General features: G+C 46.5%; 1 protein-coding gene across 2 annotated transcripts in view; it reads right to left on the bottom strand.

Moving 5' to 3' along the window:
- The window catches only part of VAV2 (vav guanine nucleotide exchange factor 2), a 1,354,235-nt gene that overhangs the window by 153,577 nt on the left and 1,178,100 nt on the right, over nt 1-22,558 (bottom strand). For both annotated transcript variants that reach the window (XM_069609623.1, XM_069609624.1), the window contains exons 12-14: nt 10,790-10,876; nt 9,322-9,407; nt 7,052-7,184 (exon numbers count right to left, since the gene is read on the bottom strand). In XM_069609623.1, coding sequence (XP_069465724.1) covers nt 7,052-7,184; nt 9,322-9,407; nt 10,790-10,876 — 306 coding nt within the window. The remainder of the gene's footprint in view (nt 1-7,051; nt 7,185-9,321; nt 9,408-10,789; nt 10,877-22,558) is intronic.

The raw sequence follows: 22,558 nt of genomic DNA, 5'->3' as shown, positions 1-22,558 counted from the left end.
CTGTTTGTAGTGCTGGACATGCCATGGTTCCTGCAACTACTGAATTCCTTCTCCTAATCCACTTGCCCTTGTGAGTTCCCTTTTCCCACTCCAGGGATTACTTGCTGGTACCCTGTAGGACTCACAATGTTCATTATCCTGGATTGGAAAGTAGCTGGTGAAGGAGAGGTCGGGAAAAATGATGCAGTGGGTTGGGGCGGGCGGTGACAAACACAATGCTTTTGTTGCTGCAAACCGTGACCAGATCATTCAAGCTTCTTTCCAGTACTGGCATTTTATTTAACAGAAAGTGTGTTCTCCGAGTTGTAATCTTGGTTCTCTTTGTTTAAACCAATGGGAGAAACACATCTGATAACAGGGATTTATAAAGGTAAGCGTGAGACTAAAAATGTGGTGCCCCTGTGAGTCGAAAGGACTACTGCTCTGCAGGAGTATAGGTGTGAGTAGGGGCTAAACTGCCTACTCAGCCCCACACTACTACTAAACCATCAGTGATCCCAGTCCTAAAGGTGAAAGAGGCACAGCCTTAAAGTTATGCCTCCTTCACATGTGTGGTAGCGCAGGCTGAGGGCAGGCTATATGTTCACGACGGATGTGAGCTGATAATATTAGCAACCCAAAAATCAACAGTACAAAGACTCCAAAAAAATTAATGTCCAATCAAGGTTCTATAAAAATAGCGAACTAGAAAACACTAGCAAAACCCTCCTTTGTTTTGAATTTCGATGTATTTTTCGGAAAGGGAGCATCTGCTCCAGACTGGCACCACTCAGTGCTGGAACGTTAAACAAATTCTCTAAACCCTGGTTCTCTCAGAATGGAATCCCTCTACCCAAACATCTTAGAGTTACAGAATAGAATTGTAGGAAAGATAGAACAGCGACCCACCTACGCTAATAATGTTAAACAGGCACTGAAAGAATATAAAGCTGCGAGTTTTAGGGATAAATCTGAATTCCTACAGATAAAATATAGGTTACTAAAAGCCAATAAAGAGAACACTTCTCCATTTTTTCAGCCAATCGTTCCTCCTCCTCCATGGAACATTCTCTCGCACAGGTTAATACATTTAATGTAATCTCCCAGAACAAAATTGAGTTGCTCCAGGAAATCCTTTATCTGATGTGCGTTAGAGTCAAGATTTAGAAACTTTTCCTAAGGAAATTCCCATGGAGGCAGAACAGGGAAATTCCAACTGTGCTTGAACTTGCATCCGTTTCAGGGGACTCTATTCATGCTTTATTGGAAAGCCTGATGCCCACAAATTATGTACTTTTTCCATTACCAGTGAGTGTCACAAGACGTCTGGCACCTGAGATCTCGACATTCATGACTCGGCTTGTAAATAAATCTTTATTTTTCTGGTCAGTACCCCGAAAAACGCTTCAGGGGTGACCGGAGATTTGCAGTTCATGGCCTGAATCTGTGGAACAGCCTTCCGCTGGAGATTCAGGCCTTACAATCCCTCCTTCAATTTCGAAAAGCCCTAAAAACCTATCAATTTAAGTAGTTGAATGGCAGCATCTCTCATTAGGGTCTGGTCAGTTTTGACCAGACCCTAATGAGGTCTTGTGAGGGAGGGCTTGAAGTCCCCATGGTAACAAAAGTAGACGAGGAGACACGACCTCCTCACAGTACCTCAATTCATTGTCTTAAGTGCTGAAAAGCATAGAGCCAGGCTTGTATGCACTTTCCTGTGGTCGAGTCAGCGCTGAGAGAGTGAGTAGTGTTGATCCACTGATGAGGCAGCTTTGAGACAGGGCTGTGTGTGGATCGAGATGGTGCTTGAGACAATGCAAATCAATGGTTTCCAACCATTTGTGTCTGCGCTTGAGTTGGGTAAAAGGGATGCAACATGTGATCGATTCAGCCTGGAAATGAAGGCTTCTAGTAAGCCGAGTCGCGGTCAAATTAGGTCAAGAAAATATTCTGTTGGACCAAGATGGCACTCAAAATGCAACATATTGCTAGATGCTTCCAGCGTGGCAAGCTGGCACTTGAGACATTGTGGCAGTAGTGTGCTGCGAGACAGTGTTGCAATGGCTCAAAGTTGCAGGTAACCAGCTCAAAGGCCGTAAAGTGCATACATCTGCAGAGAGGTCTTGTGTTGGTTAGAAGGGCACAGAGTGCAGTTGAAGTGGCTCAAAAAGGCCTTGACTCAGTGAAGCAGGATTACAGTGTTTCCTTGTACCTCTGGGTTGCTTGGAGTCCCAATCCAGGGTAGCAAGGATGAGTTGTGTCAGTCTTTTCTGCGCTCTCACTCCAAGGCATATGCTGGCCCCCACAGGAGGTCCTTGACCTCCAGTGAACAGGGTCATGGTTACAGTCAGCCAGCAATGAGGCCTTGGTCCAGCAGCAGTCATCCCTACTTTTCCCTGGGGATAGTTTGGGGACAGAGTTCACCTTAGCCCTGGATGTCTTCGGTCTTCAGTTCACTGACATAAGATGTGACAGACTGTATTCCAAACAAGATTAGTTCTTCTTAAGAGTCCAAAAATGTGTCAAACAATGAGAGGGTTTCGCACTTATTTTAAAAACAAAATGTCACATGCAATTGGTCCAATGAAAGCCTGCTATAAGCGGACCGATCTAGGTTGTTGTAACAAGTGCCACTTGCCTTATGACATCACAGCGAACTAACCTTGCCAGCAGGAAATGGAGGGGACAGGAAAAATTAGAGTCCTAACAGAAAACAAGATGGTGGGACCCTTCCCTCAACCTACTTCACCTCTCTGGCTACTCGAACTTGCCACCATCCAGTGCCGGCTGGCTTCAAAGGGATACCAATGGTCAGTATCTTGGTGTGAGGGTGGTTTTGTTACGTCAGTGTTACCATTGAAGCAGCAGTTACTAGGAGACATTCTGGGGGAAGTTTGTATGCCCTGGGGGGAAGGCGTTACCCTTCCTGCAGAGAATCAAAGAGGCATCATTCTGGCTACTGTTTCACATGGCTGTAGTGGATAGATAGACCAGAAGTTGACAAACATCAGTACCATCAAAGCTGGGCACTGCACGCAGAGCGTAAGCTAGAGTAATATCAAATTGTTGTGGCTGTATAATTATGTGTTCTTAGCAGCCACCATGCCATGACCAGCTATGTCTTATATTTACAGATTTACATGCCATCAGACTCACTAAAACATACAATTATAATAATTTAGATCAGAGGTGCAGTAGATTAAAAAGCCACCTCCACCTGCAGGAGATTTGCATTCCAGCAGCTGTTGGGGATGTTCATGCAACATTTGAACCTGCTCTGTGCCACCTGTAAGGGTGCGGAAGGGGGAGACTGACACACAGCTGGCATTCTTTTGGCTAAATACTTTTATTTAGTTCAAAAATGAAAGAGAAAACCCTAACTCTCCCTATCTTCTAAGAGGGGATTCCCTGCCTCAACCAAAAACGAAAGATGTAAAGATTACACTCCGTACTAACCAAACCTACCCCAGCTTCAGACGCAACATTCAGAAATGGCTGAGAACTAACAATCTTCCTGGGACCTAATCCCAAGAACAATGTGCAACCTAACTTCATGTCTCAGCATATATCTGTGAACAACAATGCTTTGCGGATTCATACTCTGTACCCAGCATGCAGGCTGCTCTCCTCATGCTAACTGTAACATGTAAATATTGTATATAACAAACGTGCAACTATGTACCTTGTAAATCTTGTAAATTGTAATTTGAAATTTTGCTAACAACATATCCTGTAACCTAAGATTAACGTTGTCATGTACTGCTTGCGCACAATTACCCCCGGGTTTGGTGCGCCATACAAATAAATAAAACAAACAGAATGTCGGTAACTAAAAAGTTCACCATCCTGTGTCAAAAATCTATTTCCTTCCCTTACACTTGTAACTTAACTCAAGGATTGCTGAGTCTTCATGATGCAGAAGAGTGGCTTCCTTCCTCAGAGAGTGGTCTTCGGTGCCAGTGATGTGGAGGGACTAATTCCCAAGGGAATGACTCCCTACCCCAGGCTGCAGTCCCTTTCGCATATACAACAGAAAGTTTCAGCTTGAAAGTCTCAGTTCACCGATACATCAGTGTTAAAAATGATCAACATCACAATGCCAGGGGAATGACTCCCTTCCCCTGGGCCTTCCTTGGCTTTGCAGTAGTCAATACCAGGGGACATGGTTCTTGTCCCCTTATCTCTCGCACCTTGTAGCTCCACATTCGTAAAGGGAGCGTCCTTCTGAAGCCCTTTTGCACAGTTCACGAAGGCTGGGGGAATGACTTCCTTCTGCAGGCTTCTCTTAGGCTCTCTGTCAGAGTTCATGCAGGTTGGGGGAATGACTCCCTTCCCCAGACTTGTACCAACTTGGTTCACTAGCCTGCCAAGTATGGTCTTGTTTTCACAATGTTCACAATGCCAGGGCGAATGACTCCCTTCCCCTGGTCTTTCTCAGGTTTCTTTCAGTGTTAACAATGCCAGGGGGAATGCCACCCTTGCCCTGGTCTTTCTCAGGTTTCTCACAGTGTCAGGGAAAGGACTCCCTTCCCGTGGCCCTTCTCAGGTTTCTTGCAGTTTGCACAGTTAGGGTATTGCCCTGCAGCCCTCGTTCACTTGCCTGCCAGGTACTGTGACGAAGAAGACTAGTGATCTTCTCCTTTGGTGGTGGTCCCAAACTCCTCCTTATTTGTTACAGGTTTACGCTGATGTATCTGGTTCACTACCATGCCAGGTATTCACTTTGCTCCATTTACGAGTCCCAGACACTGGTTCTTGGGCTTCCTATGCCTTCCTGGCTTCCCCTCAGGGTTCATTGCTGGGTCTTCTCTGTCCACAGATTGCTCCTGCTGCTCCGTTCAGTCTCCCGCGATCTCTCTTGCACGCAACTTCCTCACTGGCTGCGGTGACTCTGCAGTGGTGAAGGCTGGGCGGCTTGATGCTCTCTCCACGTCCGCACGATTTGGTGGCTTCCCTCCACCTTGTTTCTGTTTCTCCAGCCCTGTAGTCTGTCTGCCAAATGCAGAACGAAAAGGGATGCCTCTTGAGTGGCTCTCGCATCCTGATCTCCCGTCTCTTCAAGCGTGGCACAGTTTCCCTGCTCAATGCTCTTCGAGGGAGGGCTTAATGCTGGCTTCAGTTCTTCTTTTTTATGTTCCATTGACTTACAGTTTGTCCGTGTTGACTAGAATGATGATCTTTGGTTCCGCAGAGTATTTATTCTGTATCACTCCGCCTCTCATCTTCGTCTCGGCATTGATGCTCTCATCCTCAACTAGGTTATGATTATGAAAGGTTATTTATAATGTGCTTAATACCCAGAGGTTTCTAAGTGCGGACCCGGGGATCTGACCTGTGTTGCTCCGGGTCGTCTTGCTTCCAAGGCGAGCGCGTTGCCCCAGAGTTATCCTACCGAGACTTGTACTCTTCTTCGTCTTAGTTTCCACATATGACTCACATAGGTTGTCTCTACTCTTCCTAGTCCCAGTACTTTTTAGGGAGGCCAAATCATCTACACTACAGACGTACATGGACAAGTGTGGGATTATGGGTCCCTGTATAGGATAGGACAATGAAGGAGATGGGGATATGTTTTGGGCATTTCGCGTTCTTCCTGAACAGTAATCCAGAGTCCCATGGGGGGGGGTGATATCCACCCGGTAAGTACCTCCCCCAGGGGGAGTATCAAGTAGTGGCCTCACCTCTCTGAACTCAAGGGAAGGGGCTCCCCCTCCGGGAGAAGTGGTGATACAGAAGGATTTGTCACACTAGCCTCTGGTGGTCACAAAGCACATAGGTATGGGCAGAACGTGCACCAGAAGAGGGCATGTTCTACTGCGTCAATGGCTGTCCAAAGATCATGGAGGACAGGCACTCTTCTGGCACTTCAAAGTGGTCACCTAGACACCAAACATGGCTGTCTGCACTCTAACCCAGGGGAGGAGGCAAGACTGCAGGCATCTACGAGGACACAAAGGATAGAGGAGCTTGCAACCTTCTCCACCCCCCTCCCCTTTCAACCTGTTACTGTTCTGATGACTAAAACCAGACTACATCAATAACAAAACAAATACACACCATCAACCAATAGCAAAGAAGAAAAAAATATATAACTAAAATAATACTATGTTTACAGACCCGTGAGCTTAACTACTATACAAGCTACATGATTACAAATACACATTTCTTGAGTACTTTTGTTTCCAACTGAAAAGATGGAATGTATCGGTTGGGCTGGGGGTTATGTGGGTGGAGGTATGCAATTATTTACCTTTGCTGCACCAAGTAATGCTTTTCAGACAAGAAGGGTGAGGATAACTGTCTCAACTTTATTAACGTGGGTCAAAAACAATAGGGTTTTTTAACGTGGGTCATGTGGTGAGTATTAAAGCACCGATTTCAGCCAAAACGGGTATCACCTGAAACCTGAGAAAACCAACCCTAGAGCAGCACCGTTGCAGAATCACTGTGCCAGTGCTCCCCATTGACAGCAATAGGAAAGTAGGGATGTGATGCCAAGTACATAACTCTGTGAACAGGGGCTTGTTTCTGATGTCCAGAATGGGGTTCGGATGAATGGGAATATTGTGGAAAGTGTTGGAAATGGAGATTATTTCTGTCTGATTCCACAGGTGACCGGAAGATGGGGGTGCGGGAGTGGGGTGTTTATTCCCACCCCATAAACATATGCCTCTCAGAAGATTAATCATGAACACCTGCTGGAAAATAACCCAACAAAGGAGTGTTTCCTATACTGTTGCTGCCAAAGTATAAAAGGTGCACACCTATTAAACTCCCTAAAAAGCAGTTTTTAAATATGTCCTGCAGAGTACAGTCCAAACAGGTCATGTCACAGTCATGTCACAGGTATCCTGGATCAGAAGCTCAAGTGGTCTTGTGTCTAAATGACTCGCTCTTGGTCCCAACGTCCTGGGTTTGCATCCCAGCTTGGGCACGGTTTAAAATCCAAACATAGGAAATTGATTCTTCTTGATCAGAGATCAGGGAAGACATTTTTTGACATACCAGGTTCTAGGAAAATCTGACCTAAAATCCAGTACTGGCCATATAATACATCATCCTCTTCGCCTACCTTCTTGATATCTTTGTTGGTCATGGGATCATCCGTCATTTTATGGTAGAGCAACTCAATGATCTCCTTGAGTTCGTAGCTGTATCCTTTCCGTTTGCAGACGATCACCACTTTATCGAATAAAAATAAATACCTGCAACGAAAAGGCATTGGTGAGTGTCGACACCACCTAAAGACCCTGATCAGCCTGCCGTCAAGCATGAATGAACTAATTTGATCCAGTCACGAAGGGAGCTATGGGGAAAGAAATTCAGCAACATCCATTGGTGTGTTACAAATCTCTACATATATCAGCATGCAAAGACACTGAACATGAAAGAAACTCGACAACCATGTGTCCCAACAAAGCACTCAGACACTATGATGTGGTTCAGGTTCACAAAAGCATGCCTATTTTGGGTTCCAGAAACATTGGTGTCATCCAGCTGAAGTGACCAAGACCACGAGAACCTCAGACAATGGTGGTTTGGTTTCTTGATACATGTAATCTTGCAATAAGTATGTTTTACCCCACACTGTTTTGCATGATGTAACTTCCAGCTCTAACATACAAATCCACCACACACACCACCAATGGAACCCAACCTGTTTAGAACCTTAGAGGGGAATATTATCCAAACAAAAAGCAGAACTCTGAGTAAGCTCCCTTTGAGAAATTGGGCATTCTAAGTGAAGAGTGTCAATCCACCAGTGCCAGTATTTTGTCAGGCCAAATGCATGAATTGTGACAAAATTCCACCCACACAGAGCTAAAGAATCATATAGGAAGAGCTTTGTGTGGCTTGTTTAAAGATTAAACATAATTATAAACATTTGAGAAAGTACTATGCACCAGCCAAATTGGGTTTTAGAGAATAATATTCTAGATCCATTACAAACAGTTTTTTGCCCGGGCTCAGCGACCACACATGACATTAGGTTATTGGACTACCTGATACAAAAGGCTGCTGTGCGGTGCAACGCTCCACTGTACTTGATCTATGTGGACTTTAGCACAGTGTTTGATACTGTGAACCTTACCATCCTGTGGCAAAAGTTGAAACGAATGGACTGTCAAGATTGGCTATTGGCAAATCTGGTGGGACTCCATTCCAACACTGGGGTACGAGTGTGCCTATTGGATATGGTTGGGGCAGGCAGGGGAGTCAAGCAAGGTTGTGTGCAGGCCCCACTTTTGTTTAATCTATATTTGGCAGACCTGCCAGTGTGTTCGAATAACCTTGTCTGTCCAATCAAACTGGGTGATAAATCTACATCCTGTATGTTATATGCAGATGACCTGGTTTTGATGGACCGGACTGTCAGTGGGATAACAGTCAAGTTTCAGGTTCTGTGCGAGTATGCAACATTGAACTATTTGACTATCAATATGAGTAAGACTAGGGCAATGGTAGTGGTTGGCCATAAGATACATCGGGTGGTGCTTGATTCAGCTCTTGGAAATATACAGTACGTGGAGAATACCAGGACCTGGGGTTGGAGTTGTGTGCCAGGGGAGGCCATTCCCACATCATTACAGTGACAAAGTGTAAGGTGCGTCTTCTCACACAAGTGACTAAAACATTTTCCTCACAGTCAGCGGGTTACCCCCTTTTGTGGAATTTTACAGCTATATTAACAGAGTTTTTGTCTAGCAATTTTATATGGGCTGGTGGCGCTGGCGATGAGGGATCTAGACTGGCTCAATGTGCTGGAGAGGCACATCTGGAGAAGTATTTTACTTGCATTCATAGTAATTTGGTAATATGGGCCTATACACACTGATCTTAACGATACATATGGTGATCCATTCTTGTATGAAATGTACATCACATTATAGTGATATCGTAACTATATTTTCCGTAGTGTACAATGCTATGTGATGTCACTTTCTGTTTTGTCAATGGGTGAAAGGTCGTGTTCCATCACTTCCTGCGATATCAGTTGAGGGTGGGGTCAAATTACATCACTTCCTGTGTTGTCATCATATGTCAAGGGTCATGTGATGTCACTTCCGCTACCCCTGCCATTTTGGTGAAATGATGTCCCTGAGGATGTACATGATGTACATGGTGAAATGTGACGTTAATGTTAATGGTTTGTATGTATATGAAATTTTGTAAAAGTCCTTTGTGAACTAAAAACAATATAATAACAGTGCACAAGCCCAGGACTCTCTTTCCAGAACTGGAACACTGTTGCTGAATTTCAGCCGGCAAGTTGACATTTTTTCCAGCCACTACTGAGAGTGGGCAACTACCCTTCATGCTAAGACCGCCACCAGCACCCACCTATCTTGCTTTGTGTGGTTCACTATAGAACGGACTTTGAGCTCCCCGTCGATCATTGGCCTGCCAAATTCTTCCAGCTTGACTTGCTGCGGAAAGCAAAGAAACATAGCAAGAGGTCTTCAATGTTACATCACACAATGGAAACAGAAGAAATCGACAGTACGTTTTCCTCAATAGGGCCTCCTTCTGGCAGGGAGAGGGATGAAAAGCCTGGGGAGTACACTAGGGGGCACAGGCCGCCTGTATCCGCGGAGGCGAGCAGAGGCAAGGAAGGAGCCAGAGGCACAAAGGCCTCAAAAATGACAAGCAAGAAAGCAGAACCCCAGAGGCGTAGATCGGGCAGAGCCTGATCGGGCCAGACCAACCCAAAATCTGTAAATTCCCACTCAGCAGCACTGCATAGACATTTACAGATGTTAAAGTCACTGCAGTGGGCCCAACTACATTAGCTTCAGGCCTCATTTGTTAGACAATCCTGGCTATGCCTCTGCAGAACCTGTGAACCTACAGCTTCACATGGAAAGGACACACCACCCGTCCCACCATTTGGTGTTTAATGTAAATATGTGGGGGTTCGGCCTGATTCTCTCTGTCAAGCAGGTGTGGTTAGGAGCGGTATAGGCAACCGATTCCCAGAACAGCCTAGTATTTGCTGAGAAGGGGCCCGATCTTTAGACCCACCACTGGAAACCCAAAGGGAATCTAGCAGAGATGGGGGGACGTCAAGAGAGCAGGCCCAGTGCAGTGCACTTAGATGGAATCGAACACCACACTTAACAGCCACCCAGCTGTCCTCTTCACCTCCGTAACAGGGCATACGTGGGCATGTTTAGGCCTCAGGCCCCGTCAGCAAACTAAGGTCTCGGGGGCCTAGCACAGACACCCTGGTGCACTGATGCTAGCTCCGTTTGCTTTGGCGCCCTGAAGCGTGCCTTTTCTGGCATTGCAGGGCATCGTAGCGCTATACACAACAACAAACCAAACAGAACAAAATGAATTTTAAATGAGAAGCCCACATAATGGGAGCCAGTCAGAACCATAAAACAAATGAGAGGACAGGTGGGAAAATAAGGGTTGCAGGAAGGACAGAAGAGTAAAACGTGCAAGCAGGGGGAGTCCAAGGAAAGTTAAAGGGAGGAACATGAAGGAGACCAATTTCAAGACCAGCAAGTGATGGATGCAGACAAACAGGAAGGAAGTGGCGGATGGGAAGGGAGACTGGCACTTAGTCACAAGCGGTGACAGGTGGCGTTAATGCAATAAAGCACTTTGGACAGGCATGCTCCTGCTGTTGATCCTGAAGCCATTCGAGTCCTTCTCTAGTAAGCGGCAGCCTTTTCAGAAAAGGTCAGCCCTGGTCCCTCACGCTACTGAGACCTTAGTTCACCGCCCTCCTCCCTCAGGCACTGCTGGAATGAAGCAGGTGGTCTGCGCGGCAGGCTAACCGCTGCCACTTCCCGAAACTTACCAAATTCTCGATAGAACTCTGGAAATCACTAATTTTCTTTAATGTTTCCTTGTCCCTTTTAACTTCATTTATATACATGGACAGATCCTGTTAAAGGGAAACAGAGAATGAGATGATTTGAGTGTGTCAACAAGACAAGAGAGCAAATAACTAGGCAGAGGATCTCTCCTTCCACAAGAACATTCTTCTATAGGGTACTGGAGGTGTTCCGTCAGCCAGCGCAGACCGGAAACCTAGAATTCCACGGCATCCCCTGGCAAGTTGCTCCAGCAACGATGCCTGGCTTCCCCGGCACAAAGGAATTGTGGCAAATGTAACAGGGAGGAACTCACCATTAATGACGATGCACCAGTCAATCATCCACACAATGTTATAAATCCGTCCATGTGACGTCATCCTGTATATTTTAGCAATGTTTTGCATCAATTTATTTTAATGTTACATTTTCATTGAGGGTACCAAAAATATCTACTGATTAAATCCCCCCCCTCCCTCAGTGAAAATTAAAAAGTGCATGTCCCCATGTAGAGAGAGGTGACGCCCCCCACCCTCCGCTCTTTGGTTTTCCTGGACCAGCCTCCCATCACCATGCCCGTCAGTATGGGGCAATGCCTTCCAGACCATTGTAACTTGGCCCACTTACCTCCTATTCTGAGCCTAGCCCTGCCCTTTTAAGACCCCAAGTCAGTCTGAACTCCCCTACACTCTGACGGTCCCTTGCCAGTCTAACCCCAGCCGCTCTCTCTGGTCCATTGTTTGTGTGGCCCACGGCCCTACTTTGCAGTCCATTGGCAGTCAAGCCCTACTGCACCCTCCCGGCCACTTATGCGTCTGCTATCTTTGCCAATTATCAGTGTGGCCCTCCAGGACTGTTGTTACTCTGCCACTCCCCTGTCTCCCCTGGTCACATCAGTCTGTCCCCACACGTCTGGTCCTTTGCCAGTCTGTCTCCTCACCCTCCTGACTCTCATGTTGGCTGGGTCCCATTGCCTTCCATCTGGCCCCTTCCTCCACTCCCCACTCCTCCCGGACTTTCTTCCCCTTCTCCTCTCCACCAGTTGTAGCTTAATTTGAGACATTAAGGGCAATCATTGCACCAATCTCCTTGTTGTATTTTCACTGTGCACTGCCGGAAGCTTCCATAGGAAGAGAAGAAAAGAAGCAAACGCATAGCACTATGGAAACCCCCAGAAAATAGCGAACAATGGAATTTTGCATTAAAGCATATTGAGAAAATGACACATCCCAACCCTATTACCTCTGCACGATTTGCAGAGGGTATTCTTTTAATGTTTTTTTTTATGTCTCAGGAAGGAGACCTTTAAAGTTTTTGTAAACTCTTTAAACAGCACTGTATCTCTCTCAGGGGTCTCCACCCCAGGCCAAAGTGGGTACTATCAATCCAAAGCATGGACTCCCTCAGTTGGCAGCAGGTGGATGCGAAACAAAGCAGCATAGGGAAGTTTACACCACCCATCCCCTGCTCCGGCACACGTCCACCTTGATCTCCCCCGGATGACTTGGAGGACACCCATTTCTCTGACCAGAGGCCAGTAAAGATAGTAGGGAGCTTTGAGCTGCAGACATGTCCACTGCAGACAGGGTTTTAAAGGGCTATAGAGGTAAGTTGCTGTTCTCTGATCTCAGGTAATAAAAAACTTTAGGGTAGGGTTGTGGGATCTATGATTTTCCCACTGGAAGTCCCTTTCAATGCCATAATAAACAGCAAGCATTCACAGTCCCACTGTGAAACTTAATAGACAAACTCAAATTGAGATTTTCATCTGCGGAGATTAGTGGACTGGGAATATGGCAATTTACTCCTTCATTTGTGCATTTAAAGTGCTAATCTACACTATATTCCCACAAGGATCATCCCAGCATGCAATGCTTGGGCACACCTTCGGCACTGGAGGACGAGCACCTCATAAATGTGCAGCCCTTACTTACTAGGCCATGGTGCATCGTGTATTCCTAGGCCAGTCTTCGGATCCCCAGATGTTTCTGACTACAACTCCCATCAGCCCTAGCCAGCATAGTCAATGGTAAGGGATCATAGGAGTCATAGCACAAAACATCTAGAGAGCTGCATGCTGGAGAACCCAGCTCCAGGAAGAGCAGACAAAGGAGCAACAGTGGAACACTTTTTACCTGGACTCCCCACCCTCATCTCTTTGCAGACAGTGCTAGGCCTCACCATACCCTCAGTCTCCTCTCACATGGTGCCTGGAACCATCCTGCCCGCTGGGCGGTCCCTGCCCCTTCACAGCCCATCCCACCCACTACTGCTACTCAGCTATACTTAGCAACCTGCCTGGTGTAACAGGGCACTGATGCACGCACATTTACTGCAAAGGCCCCATCACCTCACGAAATGCTACTCTTTTCAAAACTCCCTCTGCCACACAGGAAATCATCAACTTGCAAGTAACTATATGGGGTACTCCTGCTCCCACCAATCCTACAGGGAAAACATCGGGAGAAAGGGAATCGAGAGGACCTGCAGTAAGTAAACACACAGCAGAACAGTATGATGTGAAGGGAGGATAGCTCTGTGGCAATGTGCTGGTCTTGGAAGCAAGATCACGCTGAGCAACACAGGTTCAAATCCCAGATCCACGCACGAAACCGATCTCGGGATTAAGCGCGTTACGATCTGAATGTACAAGGCCTAGTAGGATCATTCCTCCCTCCTCGCCTTCTTGCGCCTTGAGACACATGTGTATAGGCGCATAATAAATGACCAATAAAAAAAATAATAATAATATTTTGTCCCCCGCAGTGCTACCCAAGAGGGAATATTACACTTCATTTTGTATTGCTTTGCTAGCAGGATGATCTTGGATTTTTTACTCAAAGCAAATTAGTCAAGGGAAGGCAACCAAACATGACATTATATTTCCTCGTCACTTTCTCTGCGATTGGGGTTACACCCTCTCAATGTTTACAGTGACGAGCAGATTGCCTCTCCCCAGCATATGTTACTAGGATCGGTGTCACCCTGTGCAGCACCTCATGGTGTCACCCGCTCCTGACTTTCTCCATGTTCCGAACCCTAGTGACGCCACTGTTTAGAATCACAGGTTGATGAATCGGAGAAAGGCTATGTTCACCTATGCCGAGAACAGGGGGTAGGCCAGCCCTTCCGTGCAAGTGTATGTGGGGAGTGATGTCCTCTTACCCGGCAGAGGGACAGCTTCTACCTAATGCTACGATGCCTGGCTGCAACTCTTACCACCAAAGTAATGCTGTTGTATTTTGCACCTTCATCAAGTTGGTGCCTCTAACCCTTGCAGGGTCCCGTATACCAGGAGTTTCCTGATGAGCACATGACAGAACAGAACCATCATGTGAGACTCCCATGAGGTCTAGCCCATGTCAAGCGCTACCCTTATCTAGATGCAGGCACACACCCTTCATCCAGGCCTTTAACGGTCACTGATCCTGGTCGTCTGTTCCTCCGATTTTCCCATTCCAAACCCACAGACAGCGGCTCAGTTTCTGTCTGTTATCACTGTCTTTCTTGGGGGGGGGGGTCCAAAATCTTGCTGCATGATTTGGCTCTCTCAGGAATCTACGACCAGGATGCTAAACACATCAACACCATACAAGATACCATTCAAGTCTGGATGGACTTACACCAACTCTGCTTAAACAATGAAAAAACTGAAATCCTGATTGTAGGCCCTCTCTGATGACTTGCCAAACTCGACCCTGCATTCCGCTCTTTCACCATTGATGCCTGCCCTAGCCTGGTGTCTACCTTTGTCAAAACACCTGGCTTTTACTTGGATCCTAGTATCACCATGACACGCCAAGTCAACGTAATTGCATCCTCAACAGCCCACACCACCAAACTACTGATGGCCGCTAAGCACCTCCTCTCCAAAGAGGAGCACTTGACTATTGCCAGGGTGGTTATCAGCTCTCGGCTGGATTATTGCAACTCCCTCTACGCTGGCACCTCAGAACGTAACCTCTTGAAACTCCAGTCCATCCAGAACAATGCTATCTAAGCAGCTCTGGGTCTAGCAAAAAGGGACCATGTCTCAGTCCATAGAAAAGCAGCACACTGGCTACCTATCAAAGAAGGAATCAACCTCAAAATACTCTCCATAACACGCCGATGTCTCACCAACACCGCACCTATCTATCTCTCACAACGCATAGCCAAGGCCAAGTCCGCCAGACCTACAAGATCGCGCTACTGCAACCTTCTGGCCACACCACGCTTCAAACGCAGCAGAGCAGGAGGCGTCAGCTTCCCCGTCACTGCTGCCCGATTCTGGAACAACCTTCCCTCCCACTTGTGGGCCGAGCCTCACTTCCCACCGATCCTAGTAGTACCCCTCTTGAACATGGTACTGTAAGTCTAATGATTTTCCCCCTCCCTTTCGGCCTCTCTAAGCGCTGCGCCTGGATGCCTGTTTGGTTTGTACTCATTAAAAATGTATAAAATCAATAAATAAAATAATGACTCCTCTAGCCTTTAAGCTGTGTTGTGGCCCCCGTTACACAACTTTGGACAGGCTTCTGGAGGAGCCACATCCTTCCGGAAGGGCCGCATGCATCCTCTTCCTGCTGCACCCTCCTTCTCTACCCGATTTTACAGTTTTCCCTCCACAAAGCTGGTCCATGTGTTTTCTCTTCCATTGCTTACACAGCAGAGTACCCACCTTCCCCAAAATGGCAGTCTTTAAGTCCCCGACCCAAAATACCAATGTCAAGGGGATGGTGCTATTGTGGGTAGGTTTACCTACCAATTCTGGATTTTTGCTCCAATGTCTGACTCTGTTTTGTTCCACAGTTGGTGAAAGTGACAATGTTCCTCCAAGTCAGGATTCTGCGTGATGGCGGAGGGGTGGAATCCCCTATGCACTAGAGGAAACCTAGTCGCGGGTTAAAACCTTCCACCAGTTACAATTTAGGAACTTCACACACAGAATCACAAACTGTTCTCGTCACACAAACAGTCCTTGACACAAAGGAACTCAAGCGTCAGGATCATGAGACCAGTGTCAAGGCAGCGGGCTGGATACACAGAAAGCAGAAAAGCCAGGACTGGAGCACAATAGAATGGGCCGACGGCATAGGGTTGGCAGAGATAGAGGAGCAAACAGCAAGTCCAGGAGAAAGTCAGAACGTGATGAAGCAGGATTCAAAGCGTCACTCACAACATCACGTGTGATGCACCAATCTAGTCTTCAGATCACCTTTCAAAGGGAAATGCCAGTGTATGATAGCCTGTGAAATGTGGTAGGACTGAGTGCCATCTTGCATTGGGAAGGCTGTGGGTCAACTTTCCTCCCATTGAGAAAGGCCATCCACCAGTTTTGAAATGGCATGAGAAATCAGTATTTGCATTCATTCCGGAATGTTACTCCACCTCTGACTCCAAGAGATGGGTCTTAGTGAATCCACTCAGCAACCGCCCTGACGAGCCGCTGAACAAATGCTAATGTTTCCTAATTTATATATGCTGGTGCTACCATCTTTGCTTGGTTGCAACTGGTACTCTTATTGGGTCTATCAGGTCTTTTCGAGTTAATTTGTATGAGAAACATTAGATTTGTAAAATATTGTAGGATATGTGATAGTTATTTTCATTTCAATATTGCTTTAATCGACGGTTTTTACAAACTTTTTATTTACCTATTCGACATCAAATACATTCTCCTTTTAGCCAATGAAATGTGATGCTAATGTTCTGTTTGGTGAGCTGTGGCCGGATGACCGCTCTGAACCAGAGTGCTAGAAAGGGCGAAAGGAAAGTCAAAAGAAGACTGCAAAGTGGGAATTGGGCCTATAGAAGGGAAATGTTCTAGAAAACACAAGCATGTAATCTATCAGAAAGAAACTCACCTGTGGCTTGCAACACACTCCTCTACAGTTGTCAGGAAGGTTGTTGAAGTAGGGTGTGGCCTAACTCTTGGAAGTGTTACAATTTGATGGGAAAATAACAGATCCTGCAGTGAAAGCAACACCACGGAAGTCCTACTGCTCTTTTAAGGGGACCCCCCCCCTAAGCCAAAGTACAGCATTGTCTGATATCTAGGGTTGTGATAACTAGCAAATTTCAGTAGTCTCAAAAATAATAGAAACTTGGCCAGCATTCAACTAAAGCATACACCTAAGCTAAAAATTGCAACAAAATAAAAACACTTTGTAAAAGTTATAAAACATAATCTCCTGTTAGCCTAAAACAAAAAAAATCAGCACACTCAAAACAAGTTTATATTTCTGACGTTAAACATGTATTTATATACTCTGTGCTCCTTAAAGGGGTTTCCTTAATTCGTTGTTGCCATTTGTTTTAAATCTATGCTGGTGCTCGCTAGTAACAAACAATTAAATTGGTTTATGATAAAAGAGTCTTTACAGTGGCACAAATAAGCTAGGCCACAGGAAAGTCTGCATAAGGTCTCAGAAGACGCAAAAGTTGTTCAATGTTAACAGTGACAATAACATTATATGAAACACGAATGTCCCGCAGCTGTAGGGCACTCACTGCTAAAAGCTACGCTATATAAGACCTAGCACGACCTCAGGCTACAGGAGCTTGCACAACCGCAGCCTACCAGTTCCTTCATGACCTCATTCTACAATTCCTTGGAGGACCTCAGTGTACAAGAGCTTGCATGACCTCTGTCTACAAGACTCGTGCATGGCCACAGTCTCCAGAACCTTTACACAACCACAGGCTACAGCATAACCACAGTCTACAGGACCACGCATGACCTCCGTGTACAGGACCACGCATGACCTCTGTGTACAGGACCACGCATGACCTCCGTGTACAGGACCATGCATGAGCTCCGTCTATAGGGCCATGTTCTCTGTCTTCAGGACCGTGCACAAAGTCCGGGTACAGGACCTTGTAGGATCTGCGGCTACAAGACCATGCACAACATTAATCTGCATGACCATACCCGGACTAAGGCTACAAGAACTTGCACAACCATGGTCTCTGAACAACCTCATTTTGCGCCACTCTGGAAGCATCTCTATGAAAATCCTGGCCGAAACGCAAAGTCCCAGTCCGATCTACTGGTGAGGTGGCTGTATGTTACTTTGGGGTGCATTATTTTACATACTGACTTTTAACAATATTTGGTGCCAATTCTTTAAATAATGTTTTTCTCGTTTGGTCACTATGGAGCCTATTCACAAAAGTGCTAGGGGAAAGCGTGAACATGTCGATGTTTTATGATCGGATAGAAATGAATGCGCATTTCTACCCGGAAAGATCAAAGCAGGCAGTGGTCTGTGCCGATCCCTGTCTGCACATATGAAAGCAGGCAGTGGTCTGCGCAGATCCCTGTCGTCACAGCGCTTACCCTGCACCAGGCCTGCAACAGAGCAGACCAGACACAGGGAAACAGACACCGGAGCTCCTGCATCCCCATGTCAATCCCTTCGTAAAAAAACGATCAGGGATGTGCTCTTGATGCAACATCTCTGCAGTGCACCCCCCACCCCACAGGCCGCCTGACTGCTCTGCTGGTGGAAGAAAGCTGCGAATGCACATGATAGAGTGCCTTCTGAGCATCAATTTACAGAATGCAGGCTTTTTGTCAACTTCTAAACATGGTTGGGACTGCAAAACCTTTTGTGTACTGGCCCCTAGCCTTGACACAGTGTCACTGGCAACAATGGCTTTCTTTTGCCTAAATGCACATCGCTTTATCTCTAAACGATGCTATTAGTATTTCGTGTGCAGCTGATGACCAAAGGTTCCATGAGCTTTTCCATCATCATCAGCTCTCTTTTGATGCTGGTGTGCTTGACTGATGACCAACTGCTCCTGATAGGGGCGTTGCATTGCCAAATCATAGGTTCAGCACAGAGCAGGGCAGCCTGAATGTCATTGCTGTGCGCCCTCTAAAATAAATTCAGGCAAAGATTGTAACACGTAAAGCTATGAACTGGGCCTGCGCGAACAAACACCATGTATGAAGAATACGCAAGTGTCTCTATTATTCAGACACTGCTACACTTATTAAAACTTCAAATTGATTAGTCATCTTACTATGATCAATTGGATAATGATAAATCATTGAGCAAAGGGCCATCCGGGGATTGCTTTTATGATGATTTATGGACCGGAATTTAGCATATAAAGATTTGTGCTACAATGATCAGCCAAATGCAGATTAGCCTTTCAAAGGTGACCTATACAATCATTGTCTACATAAAGAGAGTCCTGCAATTCACCATAGAGTGAAAACATTATACAAGGATTAATCGTATGCTCATAACTGGTGCAAGGATTAGGGGAACAAGGATTAAATGCAAAAGGATTAAAGATGAGAAGATTAGAGGCAAAAGGATCAGACGCCTAGGGATTAGACACACAGATTACACTAAAAGGACTATGTTAAGAGCATTAGGCTCCCTTGATTAGATGTGCTAACCTCAGGAATGTGATCATTCACGGAGCAATGACTAGCAGCATTAGCATAGCCAACCTAAAATAAAATGCATGCACCGTTAATTGTAGGACGATTAATGTGACCTGGGCTGAGCCAGCTAGGATGGACTGGGGAACTCTGGGGAAGGTACCCACACTTTGATGCAATCCCTGGTAGTGGCAAATGGGGGCTTCCCCCAGATTGCCCCTAGTCCTGAGAGGAAGGTCAACATTACGAGGGTCTACCAAGGAAAGACCCTCAGTTGCCACAGAGAAAACGGCACCTCCTAAATATTCTAAAAGAGGGGTCAACACCCACTATAGGGAGCCCAAGGAAGAATACCTCGAGAAGGACCCAGCATACTGCAGGTATCTGATGAGAGACAAAGAGAGGCCATCAACTATTTGGGCTTTGTTTGGGTTGCATGTGCAGGGTGGAATTCCAAGCTCAGACCTGTGAGGAAGGCATGGCTGTCATGATGCCTACTCCCGGGAAGCCAGTTCAGGCCCAGCGTCCCCGAAAGCAGACATCATGTCCCCAGGGAGGGACCCAGCAACCCCTTATAGGGGCTCTTTGGACATTGTCCTGGTGCCTTTGGCGCCAGGCTCATAGAAGGCATCAGTCCTGCACCATAGGCGCCAGGCTCATTATGGGAGTGCTTGGATGGACTTACCTGATGCAGACCATGCTGCCGGATCCAGACCTCCTTGAGGTCTGAAAGGGACTATTTTACCTATGGGACTATTTTACCACTCGGGCGTGGCTGAGGAAGAATACTTACCTGGAACTACTTTGGGGGCTATTTAAACCACGCCCAGACAGCAGCTCACGCTTCGCGTTGTTCTGCATCTAGCAGCTGGACGCTCACCGTGTCTGCTCCTGCATCCTGGCTCCAGCCACGCCCGCCTGCAACCTGGAACACCTGAAAAGGAAGGAAAGGAGAGAAAGGTGAATAATTGAACTTTACCTACCTCCATCCGGAGTCCGGAACCATCACTCCGACGATGCTCTTCAGCGACCATTGGCACCATCCGTCGCCTTTCAGCGCCTAAGGAGAAAAAGAGACAAAACAAAGGTGAGCGAAGGAACAGATTGAGGAAGGCCTGATTCTTCCACCTTAAGACTTACCTAATTATTGTTGGGACAATCTTTCCTCACCTCGGGTCGGCGCCGCTTCTTTGGCACTTCCGTACACCGGCCCCTAAGGGGAAAAAGTCACACGCATTAGTGGGTGAAAGCAAGATCACTAAGGGAACCATCCATCAAAAAGACTCACCACAGTTTACCTTCTGCGAATCCATTCCTCTACGCCGATTCTTCATCCTGCATCTGAAATAGAGAAAAGGACAACATACAATTAAGGCTTGAACTTTTGCACCTGAATACTTACGGCCTCATATCGGAAAAGTCAAGCAGAGTTGAATACTCACCAAACCCGAGATCCAGTGAAGTAACTGGAAATCAACGCGCCCCTGCATCGGAAGCAGGATGGAGAGCTCGTCCTTTCAGACTCTAAGGTGAGACTCTACAGGGAATCGCGGAGGGGGTTCGAGGAGTGTGAGAGGGGGAAGGGGGGGAATCCGACACATTATCCAGCAGACAGTTAATCCCCTTTTCCATCTACAGAAGGATTCTTCTACGGGCCAGACAGGCGAGGTTTGGGGGTCTCGTCCAGTCCGTCTTCCGAGTCCTGCGCATCACCTTAGAAGAGGTCATAGCAGTCCAGAACAGATCAGCGCCTCTGTGGGAATCAGGTGAGCGTTACAGAGGTATAAAACAGTGAAGACAGACACAAGTGATCACCGTTCAACAGTGTTTATTCAACTTGAATGGGTTGGTAAAACGGCTCTCTAAACCTAAATGTGAGGATGTGAGCAAGCTACGACCATCAAATAATAACGCAGTCCTAGTCAAGTCTCTGTCAAAAATAAAAGGGCCTATACTAATAAACCTATTGCCAATCCCTACTTCGAAATACAAAATGGTGTGGGATAACAATGTATGCAAAAGAAAGTGTTCAAGAAATGATATGTCAGGATAGGTGAGCAGTTAGCTTCCCTTCCCCACGTTTTCAGAACGGGGCAAGACAGCATGTGTAGGCTTTGCACACACTCTAGCTTCTCGGCCACCAGGTAACAGTTGAACACATAGGCATCAGGGCCTTCTGCCAAAGTCTCTCTCGCAATGACAGTCTCTTATTGCAGAGGGCCTGATGCAGCAAACAAAACACAAAAGTTCCTTTCCTTTGTCAAGGTTTCACTTTCACAAGTTCAAGACAGGACTCCCTCCTTCGGGCTCAAACAACGGGTCTCCCTCATCCAGGCTCAGACCCCTTTTCTACACTGTTCACAACCTGGTCTCCCTCTTTTGGGCTTGGACCATGAGTCCCTCTCATTCGGGCTCAGATCCCCTTTTGATACCAGAATCTTAGACTTTCGATTGTGCAATGGGTTTTGCTTAAACCGTCGCAGGACCGCTCCCATTTACTTCACACAATTTACACTTCAAATCGATCTTCTGCTTTAGTTTACTTTCATCAAGATAACGTACAGAGACCTTTGATTGAGCACATTCACAGTGACGGACCACTCTGTGAACGGTTTTGTATTGAATATTCAAATATTCACCAGCAATTTAGCTGCACTCGCGTCTTTCATCACACGAGTTTAACAATGTTCCTTCCAGCACTCAATTTACAATGTTGCCACTTGCAACCTTGACTTCAACATAGGCCGGTCTCCCCAACTCACTGGCTGTGTTATTCTCTGTCGTTTCTTTGTTCTTGGAGCAAAGGACGATACTACAGCATCTGCTGCTCCTCCCCGCCCTGGTCAGTAACGCAGGAGGACCCTCGATATCTCTGACACACAATGCAGGATTCTTTAGCCTTGTTTCCTGGTCTTACGTTTTCTGTCTTGAAGGTTTCTTGAAAGTAACGGCTTCTTGTCAAAAAGGTCAAGCTTGTTGCCCCTCTCATGAACCTCTCATGATGGCCGTCTTTCTTCCCTCGTTCAACTGGCATCTCTGAACTACTGTTCCTTTGTGTGTTTTGCCTCGCTCGAGAGTGCTCTCGTGCTCTGCCTTTTATCCATCTGGAGAAGTGTAATGGATGTCAGGTGTGAGTAATCCTCGATAATTGCCTGACCATAGTATTGGGACATGTCATGTACACAGCTAAAAGTGTTTGTGCAGTAAAAGGAGGGGGGGTGAGTTTCTAAATATCCCATCGGGTAGGATGGAATAAAGGTGTTACAGGGAAGAGAGGGATACTGCGCCTCACCATCCAGTGTCCCACTCACACTCCCTGAGGACCCCTCACCCAGGTGATCCTCCCGTACTGGTAGACCCCCAGGGTCTG

This window comes from Ambystoma mexicanum, chromosome 8, assembly GCF_040938575.1.
Source record: "Ambystoma mexicanum isolate Mex_15411 chromosome 8, UKY_AmexF1_1, whole genome shotgun sequence".
Lineage (NCBI taxonomy): Eukaryota > Metazoa > Chordata > Amphibia > Caudata > Ambystomatidae > Ambystoma > Ambystoma mexicanum.
The sequence above is the reverse complement of the archived record's forward strand: the minus strand, read 5'-3'. Positions and strand labels throughout refer to the sequence as shown.